Raw genomic sequence first — 10,335 nt, 5'->3', positions numbered from 1 at the left:
TGCCTTGTCTGAAGGAGTGGAGATCGAGTCGATGCTATAGTGATTTCCTTCTGGTTTGGGTTTGTTTTTTGTTTGTTTGTTTGTTTGTTTTTTTAATCTATGAGAGGCTTGGGAGCTGTGAGCAGGAGCAGCATGGAGTTTGGAAAGCACCCCATCATGAGTCCGTACTCACCGATTGAGGCTGAAATTTCCAGCACCTGATGGCTGGTTTGTGAGCATGCATGAGTGGCTGTGGCTTGGGTTCTTGTGCTGTCAGTTCACCAAAGGTATAAAGCCCCTTGGTGGGATGTCCCGAGAAGCTGACAGTGCTCACAAACCAGAGGCTTAGATTTTATAATGGTACAGGATTTGGTAACCATAACTTATAGCCAGAGGTGACCTGTGTCCACAGCAAAGTGGCCACTGTAAAGCAGGACTGGAATTGCTGATTGCAGCATGGTGAGGTGATGAGTATTTGGCAGGAATCCCTGGAAAGCTAAAGAAGCTCCACTGTGAATCGTTGGAGGCATGGCAGCCCCCCCCCCGAGTCAGCCTGGCTATGGACATTGAGGTTGTTCTTCCAGGAAGGGAAAGGACGCACATTTGATGAGTTAAGGGGTGGTGGGAGCTTTTCTGCCCATGGTTTGCCTGCTGCAGGTCAGTCTCGTATCTAAACTGAAGGTCCGTGTTTGTGCTTAAGTCACGGCTAAGGGCAGCGACAAGAGAAACTTCTTTTCAGTCACGACTTCTGTCTGGGGTGTCCTGCCTCGCTGCATGCGGGGCAGCAGCAAACGCAAGATAAAAAAGCTCAGTGTTTTGCAATCACGGTACGCTGGAGCTGCGTGACTTGGTTACGAAGGCGTGAGCTGGTTGCAGCTTGATTGTTGTTAGCCGCTGATGTTATCTTACCCCAGCAGTAAAGCAGTGTTCCTTGCCTGCCTCTGTAGGAAAAATTGATTCCGCCACCTGCATAAATAGCAGTGGGTTTGTAGCAGCCTGGGCTTATCAGCTTTTGGGCATTTGTTGTTTCTGAACTTTATTTCAATTGATGTCTGCCTCAAAGAGAGGATGAATGGGACACATCAAGCAGTTTTTGGAGGCTGACCACCATTCAGAGTCAGGGGGACTGTCTGCAGGGACATGGACAATCTCTTTGGGCTGAGTGACGTGCGAAGGGCAGCTCACACCATGTTGTGTTGAAAAGTCCCTGTCTCTCAGCTGCTTTCCTCAGGCTCCTGAACCTATATGTGTAAAATTGGCCTAGAAGCCCTTTCCTTTGCCATGCCTGAAGAGCCAGACTTTTTACCTCTTCTCTTAATGTTGCTGATGTCAGCAAAATCCTGTGGCTGGCTTATGTGCAAGCTGGCACTGCCCCAAAAGCACTAATTCAAATATAAGTGTCTAGGTGCTCCCATCATACTGCACGTTCCCTGCCAGCTGCTCCAGGAGGGGGAAGGGGATAACCCTTCTAGATTCAGTTATAAGGGGATAATCCTTCTAGATTCAGTTCCCACTGTCTCTAAACAAATGGCAGGGACTTGACCTGATTAGGCAAATAGCCTCAGCCTGCTAAACTGATGGCCAAAGGCTTCTCTGCACTTCCACATGGTTAAATTGTTGGGATGAAATATTTTAGAGGAGCTCTGCCGACTGAGCAGAGGGTGGATTGCTGTTCTTCTGCAGTCCTGTGGCTTTTTCCTATCTGAGGTTGCGAAGAAAATTTGCCATCTCCTCCCCCAGAGGCTTTTCTCATTTCTCGCCCACCCTCCTGGGTGTGGATGTCAGTTCCAATCATACACAAATTCACCTTAATGTAAAAACAGGGCTATTTTCTCCCCTCTGTATTTACAGTTTGATGTAATATGTCTGTAAAGCCCAGTAACTTGAGCTATGGGGAACTGTTTCCTTGCTCTATGGCTGTCAGTGGGCTCATCCATGCACCACTTTAGAGCCAGGGGTTTGCAGTGAGAGGAGGAGGAAGAGGGGAAGATGAAGCTGTTTATCTCAGCATCTCTTACCACATACTCTTGCACTCGAGTACCTAGCAACCTACTGAGCGTCATGTTTTCTTCATATGGCTGTACTCCAAAGTGCTGCTTGCAGTTCATTTGGGTGACTTGTTATGAGTTAAGCTTGCAGATCATAATTTAAAGAAATGTTTAAAAATAAGTTATAAGCTTGGGCTCCGCTCACCAGCGAGGCGCTGTCTGAATGCAGAGATGCTGAAACCATCCGTGGAATGTAATTTGCTGTAACAGCAGCACAGACTGGGAGCGAGAGCCATTTTCTGAATAATGACTTCATATCATCACTAATCTTTACATCTGGTACCAGTGCTGGTGAAAGAATTTCTGCAAGTTGAAAAAAGGGGCAGCAGATCAGCTGGGCAGCAGGAGTAACTTTCACACAGATGTGTTAGTACAACACAGGCAACTGTAGGGCTGAGAAACTAGACTTGATCTGCCTTCTGCTGAGAAAGTGAGCCTCACTTTTCCTCTCATTGCTTCCTAATTGAAGCAAAGCTAGAGGTTATGACAAGGGAAGAGGTGCTAATGGGGCAGTTTTTTCCACTGTGTTCTGGACAAATGACTTTAATAATTTAGCTCAGGTGTCTGCGTAAGCATTAACGAGACACCTGCCACTGCCTTTGGGTGTACTGTCTGCAGTGGACCAGCTGGGAAGGTTTGCTGGTGACAGGGCTGTTGGTGTGTGCTGAAGACAGGCTATAAATAAGACAGCAGGAAGACCTGCAGCTGTAGATAACAGCCGAGTGCTGAACTTGGTTCTGACAGCCCCAGCCCAGAGGTTAGGAGCAGAGCTCAGCTCGCTTACAACACTACCATAGTAGGAAGCAGCCACAAGCACTTCAGCCCTATGTATTAATGCATCCTCCACCACGCTATAGTTCACTGAACAATGGAATTCAACCCCAGTATTTTTAAACCTCACAGGGTTGTGTTTGAAGGGTCTCCGACACATCAACTCATTTAGATAACACTTTGCTAGCAGTGTGCTGGTATCACGTGCTGGAGGTTGAGAGGCATTACATTTAATTTAAAACACATTACTGAAGGTGGCTGAAGTTGAGAGGCTCCCCTTCCTCTTACTCCAAACAAAACTTAGTTTATGGGCTTTGGAGCAGTGTTACAGGACACTTACTTAGAAAATCCAGCTTTTGCCCTTGGGGCGCTTTAGTCTTGCCGAAGACTTAACACTGAGCCTGCGCAGGGAATGGAGTAAGCCGTAACAGACAGAAGCACTGCCAGCAGGCTACTTGTGGTGTGTGCTTTGTAGTTCTTCCTTTTGCCTACGGACAGGGGAAGAGACTAGCAGCTACTTCAGGTTGGGGCAATTTAGAAAATAGAAAAGGACAAAAAAATAAAGATGTAGTTGGGAAAGAAATGTTTATTTTAAGTTTCTCAGAGGGATTTTACAAACAATTGAGCATTTAAAAAAAATTGAGTGATCAAAGTACTTGACAGTGTCCCTTACACACACACAAGCCCCTGGACAGAGGAAATCACACCAGCGAGGAGGTCAATACTGCCGGAAGAGCAGCTGGCATCTGCATAGTTCTAGGAGGAAAGATTGCAATGGTGTTGGCGCTAGTAAGTGTCATCCTGGCATTACTATAAGAGAGCGCTGAAGTATGTACGCATGTACCTGTAGAAAACAAAGTGCATAAAATAACACGCAAAGTATGTATTGTAGAATAAATTTATTTACCTGATACAAATGAAACTAGGTGTGATGCTTCTTACTGACAGCATGTAAATAGACAATTGATCTTATTTACAACTTCTAAAGGTCATACATGCAGTTGTGGTAACTGGCTAAGTCAGTTGTTGCTTTTTAGATAAATGCATCACAATATTTTGTATTGCACCAACATCTGTCTTACTGCCTTAGATTTAAATAAGTTACATTACAGTGCAAAAGAGGTTGATTTGCACACATGATAAAAAATCCAAAGTTAGGAACTGGAGGCTTATGGTTTAACATTCATCTGTAATATTTTCAATTAATTTTATAAATAGGGTAGCATTGTACATAAGCTGTTCTAGAGTAGTATGTTTGGATGATACAATACAGAGAAAGATTTGTCTACAACCAAAGGCATGCATTATTTTGATATTGTACATTGTATAAACTTGACATTTTACATACAGAAATATGGAAAATTGGCTGACAGCTCCACAATTCTTGTTCAAGGATAAACAAACTCTTCTCCATGCAGCACAGAAACCAAACTTCTCTGGAGAGAGTTTCCAATTCGGTAAGCTATATTGCACGTTTGTACATCTGTATAATGAAGTCCTAATGGTACCACACATTTCTTCCACAGAGAACACAATGAGTTTTGTTTTAGGGAAAGCAAAGAATCTTTACACATGATACATGCAGAAGTTTTGGTAGATGTGTTGCTAAAAACACATGCACGCAACAAAACAACCTTACATTTCTGCAAAATTGTTTAGGAAGCGATTACTCCAGTATTGCTGAAAAGGAAAGAAAGAAAAGGCATCAGTTAATGAAAGGATGAATGCTAAGTATCATTATACAAGCAAGACTAAGATCAACAGTAACAGAAGAAAGAATGTTAAGTTTGGTAACTGGCTGCACTGTCATTGAAGGGACACTCTCAGGTTACTTTGTTCTTAAAGCCCAGAACCCTCTGGATTATGGCTCAGCTCTTCTGAATGCAGCAGAGCTCTTTATCATCAGCAAAGCCAGCACTTCCTACAGAAGACTGCAGCAAAAAATTCAGACATGTTTAGATAGCTTTTGCCTTTCTCTGCCTGACTAGTGGCAATAGACAAGTCTCACTTATTTGTAATTTTTACTTTCAAGTTCCATACTACACAGTTTGAGCTCAAGTTTTTAAGAACTGTAGGGGTGTTTTTCTAATCAAGGCATTATATTACAAGTTTGGCCCCAAAGTGACCTAACAATGTCCCTTTTCTAAGTTATGCAGCTTATTCTGGGAAGCAGTAGGAAAGCTTTGAAGAAGTCATTAAACTACACAGATTAATGCATAGGCAAAGGGTAGAGTACAACGTAATAAAGGTCCTACTGTACTTTACCCCTAAAATACAGCAAAAGGTCTACGAGAGAAGAACAGTGTACTCTCATTCCCTAGAACTTGATGGTGGCTCTTCAAAACACTGCTTCAACACTATAAAATTTAGGCTCTCCTGCTAAGATTTGAAAATGCATATTAATGTAATTAAGGATGTAATTAGCAGAGATTAGGGAAACAGTTAATGGTTAGAAGTGCAAAAAAGTAAACAAGACAGGTGCAAGAGACAGACAACTTTGTATCAGTTTTACCTCCCTTCATCTCAGCAAATTCAACCATCTTTAAGCTGTTTACCACATATATTCTGTGCATTAGCTGTGTTCTTGGAACAGTGACAGAGGACTGCTGTACTGCATTTTATCATCAAATTAAAACCTCATTTTCTTACGATTAGCCTTCTCCAAAATAGTCTACCTACAAACATAAGCCTCATAGCATTTTGACAGACTGGCATATATTTTTCTGCAGCCTCTTTCAGACTTATTTATTTGCAATAATAGTTTGGGAAACCAAGTATGAACTATTTTTATTGCTTGGATGCCAGCAAAAAGGAGCAGCTCGTTGTGTAGCTCTCAACAGTACTTTGAATCACTCTGATTTGAAAGCAGAGAAGGCCTGAGGCACTATGAAGATAAAAGCCCCTGTCTAAATATTTGATGTATGACTGCAGCTGCCTGACCATTTTCTTTGCTCTGATTTGCACCAGGCTACAGAACACTGAATTCAGGAGGAGCTGCTCTCATACCAAACCCCACTGGTTTCCCAGCATAAGCTGATATCCTCCCTGCTGTTCCTAGCATAAGATAGCATCAATCACATGATTGATACTAGTCTTGCATACCTCTCGCACTAGAAAATAAGTTTATATGTGAGGACACTAAAAAAATCCAGAAAACAGTGGAGATGAAAAAGCTCGGTGAGATGAGAGCCAAGGGAAACAAAAAGTATAAAGTTATTTTCTAAAAATGGGGTGGGAGATAAAGCCTGGGTAACTCTGAGTTATTTCCGCTTAAATAAGTGCTTCCATTTATATATTCACAGGGCTAACACATTAAAATAGGAGTTACCTAGTTCTATCCTCAGATGACCCTAGTACAGTGAGGAGGTTGGAGAGGAAATATGTCAGGAACAAAGAAATTAAGCAAGAGTTTCAACTTTGACATCTTGGCAAGTAAGTCTATTCTAAATCGAAAAGTCCTCTCTTCCTGGCCTCCCCAGATGAGAGGACTGACAGCTAAAGAATGGCAGGATCTACACACTTAAGTATAATAATTTTAGTTCACGTTTTCTTGCAGTGCATTACTAACTTTGCACTGTATTTCCATAGTTTCTATAATTGAAAAGCCAAGCCATCAGTTGCCTTATGCTATTCTAATGTCAGAAATGCACTCAAGCAACTATCCACAGCCTACTCAACTGAGAAAGGTTAAGACCAGATCCACAGCACTCCAGCTCCAAGATCACAAGGAAGCTTGCAACAGACAGCGGTTTCAGGGCAGGATGCTTCACTGCCTAGGAGGAAGCTCATGGTAGGTCTTTGGCCAGTCCGGACCCCACAAGGCTGGTATTTACCAGGTAGTGGCAGGACTTGGAAAACAGAAGTACTGAAAGCATAGCAACAGCTGCCATTGAACCTGAGATAAGTAAGTGCTCATCTTAGGGAACCCTATTGCTCCATTTCTACAGGAAAATTTAGGCAGCAAGACTGGGACAAATAGAAGAAAACCAGGGTAGATTAAGATGCCTGGGCTCTTTAGGAACACCTTCTAAAACCTGACTGTTCCCATAACCTCAGGAGCCTGTAGGGATGAATGCCACTCCATTTAGCCACCAGTCATCCAGCTTTCAAAGGCAAACTCCAAGGAACACAAGGCCCTAATGCAAGTGCCCCCAAGACATGCGATACAAGTGAGCTCCCAGATGTCAGTAAGGAAATCCGTGACACAAGCAGTAAGATTTATCTTCAACACAGACAGAGATCCAACAAAGAAGTTGTTGAAGACTGAATTCTACTTATGAACAGTCATTTTCCCCTTCGGCTTCTTAGAGACAGGGAAAAAGGGGGTGTATAGCAGGATTATTTGGCATAATAGACAGGAATAGGACTGTACAAGAAGCAGAATTGTTCATGGTGACAGTCAGATATATGGCTTTAAAAAGCCCACCAACATGGTGCTCTGGAGGTTCACACAGAACCAGTGTTCAAAGATTCAGTGGCATTCCTGCCCTGGAAAAAGTCTGTCCATTATGTTGGGACCACACACAACTAACTTGCTAGTATTTGTTTCCAACTTTTACATATTTTGATCTCAAGGAATCCTGACTCACATGACCTATTAGTTTCCTGTTTCAAGAAACAGGGACAAGTCTCATATTGCTCATTTATTATTGATACACTAAGTGGCCAGTGCTGGCCATTGATTTTGTGGTATGCAAAACCTTAGTCTGGCAAAGACAAGTTCTTCCACACTAAAGAGGGCATTCAACAGTATTTAAATGCTTACAGTTCGGCAACACATATACTACATCATCAGGTCCAGCTCCCCTACCTGAGTCACTTCAGCATCAACTTAAACAAGTCAAAGTCTATATAAACAGTGGGTATTCACAATGCAGTGGAATTTCAGATAGGGTCTGTGTATTTTGAGGTTAGCATCTGTATTAGAAAGCTTGAAATCTAGAGAATTATCTGTGCTCACTGGATTCCAGCTGGCACCAACACAACATAGCTTTTAACTATCATTTTCCTCCATGAGGAATCAGAAAGCTGTTTGAATTTGGTTACTAAAGCAGACTGAGCCAGCACAAGATAACACAGCACCTGCTACTCTACAAAGACATAATGACCCCAGTACAATTTTCAAAGACTATCCTGTTAAGCTGAGACTGTTCTTTTGTCTTTTCATACGACCATTGTACAAAGTGTTTCCACTTACTGGAAACAATAAGCTGTTGTTGCAAAGAGGAGTGCCAGCACTTTGAGCACTGCAGATATCAGAGACCAGGGGAAGGGTGGTCAGCTCCGAGGGGCATTCCCTATTTCAGGGCAGGAAAAAGCTTTGGAGTAAACCAGCACCTGACCACAAGTACCAGTGTTTTGGACACTAAACATTCATGTGAACAGCTGTCACTGTCTTAAGTTACAGATTTGTCCAATTTTATCTCAAACTTAAGACCAAAAGCTTTAAGATCTTGGGGCACTAAGGCTCCTGGGTGCTATAAAACAAGACCTAAAATACACTAAACCAAAAGCAAGTGCTTTACCTTTGGAATCAGTAATTTGAGCTTCAGACCACAAAACAAAGAGTCTAAAGTGGTGATAATAATGTAGCACAGCAGAGTTTGACAAAACACAGCATGGGAATGAAGGAAATTACTATTTATTCTTCAACATGTATACAGCATATGCTATTTTACAGCAAGTCACCACTGGCATGGTGAAATGGAAGAAAAATACTCACTTTAGTCGATGAAAGTTGGAAGGCATTGGAGAAAAACACCACAGTTAGGACTGTTAATGACTTACACATTGTTGATACAGGACTGAATTTGAAAACATGCTTTAACATTTACTGTAATAATGAAGGTGGTTAGTGCCACATTAAAATAAAAATAGTTCTATACAATATGTTCAATTTGGTCATGTGCTATTTACAGATTTTACAAAAAACACACACGAGCTTGTTACTTCAAGTCAGGCTAACAACAGGCCAGCAGAGTAACTCCATGTACACAACTCTGATTATTAGTGCCCTAAGTGTAGGAAATCCAATTTCTAACTATGCAGTGCAAGTTATTTTTCCAGGTCTCATTACAAGGTTTGATCTTAAAGCGGGGGGGGTGGGGTGGGGAAGAGAAAAAGAAAGGATCTGACACATGTAAATAAGGTATTAAAACCCAACTTAAACCCTCTTTTGGAATTAAAACAGATTGTGTTTGTTAAAAAGGCTTGGTTTAGATTTAAGTAGACAGAAGTAGCCCTCCCTGTCCCTGCATAATGGGCAACACTGGCAAAATAAGGTCTGTTACAATAAAATACAATAGACACTTAAATAAATAATCTTAAAAAAAAAAAACAAACAACCCTATGTGTGTTGAAAGTATGGAAGAACCCCAGAAGGCTGCACCTGGAATGATATTTTCTGCACGAGCAAGATTAGGCATACCTCATACAGAAACTGGTGTAAACAAGGACAGTCAAGAACCGAGTGCAGAAGAGGAAGAGGGGAACCCAAGAAGAAATCCTGACTGAGGTAGCAGTACTCTCTACCCAGTGCAGAAAGTTCTGCTTATGAATAAAACCTGACTTTATGACATATTAAGTTTGGATGATCATGCAGAAGACAAACAGTTACATGCTTTTTTAGTTTTAGACGACACACATTCATTCCCTAAAATCTGCTGCCAATTTAGTTTGATAGTGTCCGCTGGCTCAAAAAAAAATTTTACTTTTTTTACATGATGAGTAGACTATTGAACAGAACACTGTACATGCTTTTCATCTACAAAAAAATATTTGCATAAAATAGTGTTAGTTCTCTGTACACGTCAATGGACACTTTAACTGTGTATAAAAGAGGAATATATTGCCCCCACTGAAGTCAGAAAAAGCAAAAAACCAAAATCTAGATTATGAAACCTCCATCACCGGCAAATATGTTCATGTGAAAATTCAGCAGAAATAGACAGTTGCTCTAAACAATAAAAAAATTAAGTTAAACTTTTTCTTTTAATGTAAAACTTGTCACCATGTCAGTCAAGACCAGAACATATCACTAAAGTTAGTGTCTGTGCTGTAAAGCCAGATAACCAAGGGCATAGTAATGAACACAAACGGCCAGGAAACTCCTTCGGTGCATGCTGACAAAGAACATGGTTTGGTGGCAGGCCGCACACTATCTTTACCAGGTTCCAGGTAGTTACGGGCCACATATTTAAGTGTTTCATCCAGCAGAATGACAGGTAGTGAGATTTTCAATACCATCAGCCATTGCGTCACATTCAAAGGTGTGATCTGGAAGATAATCTGAAAGAAAAGCCAAGCATTACATCTTTTTCTCCCCCTCCATCCCTTGCCTTAAGCTCCAGACAAGTTTTTGCTCTATCTCCAAGTTCAGGGATGGGTATAAGATACATGGACTTACTGGCAGCGGTTCCACATAAAGGATAAGGAAGTGGAGTGACATGGACAAGCAAATAGCGCCCACCAGCCAGATATTTTCCCATGGGGGCATCCTCATCAAGGACTGATTTTCTGATAGACTGCAACAGAAACA

At 41.7% G+C, this 10,335-nt stretch overlaps 1 protein-coding gene across 5 annotated transcripts in view; it reads right to left on the bottom strand.

Moving 5' to 3' along the window:
- Window positions 1-3,364: 3,364 nt before the first annotated feature.
- The window catches only part of ATP2A2 (ATPase sarcoplasmic/endoplasmic reticulum Ca2+ transporting 2), a 47,974-nt gene continuing 41,003 nt past the window's right edge, over window positions 3,365-10,335 (bottom strand). For 2 of the 5 annotated variants that reach the window (XM_052795898.1, XM_052795893.1), the window contains 3 exons: window positions 10,204-10,321; window positions 8,521-10,085; window positions 3,365-4,478 (listed from right to left, as the gene is read on the bottom strand). In XM_052795898.1, coding sequence (XP_052651858.1) covers window positions 9,816-10,085; window positions 10,204-10,321 — 388 coding nt within the window. In that variant the 3' untranslated portion in view covers window positions 3,365-4,478; window positions 8,521-9,815. The remainder of the gene's footprint in view (window positions 4,479-8,520; window positions 10,086-10,203; window positions 10,322-10,335) is intronic. The other 3 variants (XM_052795894.1, XM_052795897.1, XM_052795896.1) reach the window with 3 other exon arrangements.

The sequence above is a fragment of the Harpia harpyja genome, chromosome 9 (genome assembly GCF_026419915.1).
Source record: "Harpia harpyja isolate bHarHar1 chromosome 9, bHarHar1 primary haplotype, whole genome shotgun sequence".
NCBI classification, from domain to species: domain Eukaryota; kingdom Metazoa; phylum Chordata; class Aves; order Accipitriformes; family Accipitridae; genus Harpia; species Harpia harpyja.
This window is presented reverse-complemented; position numbering and strand designations above follow the sequence as displayed.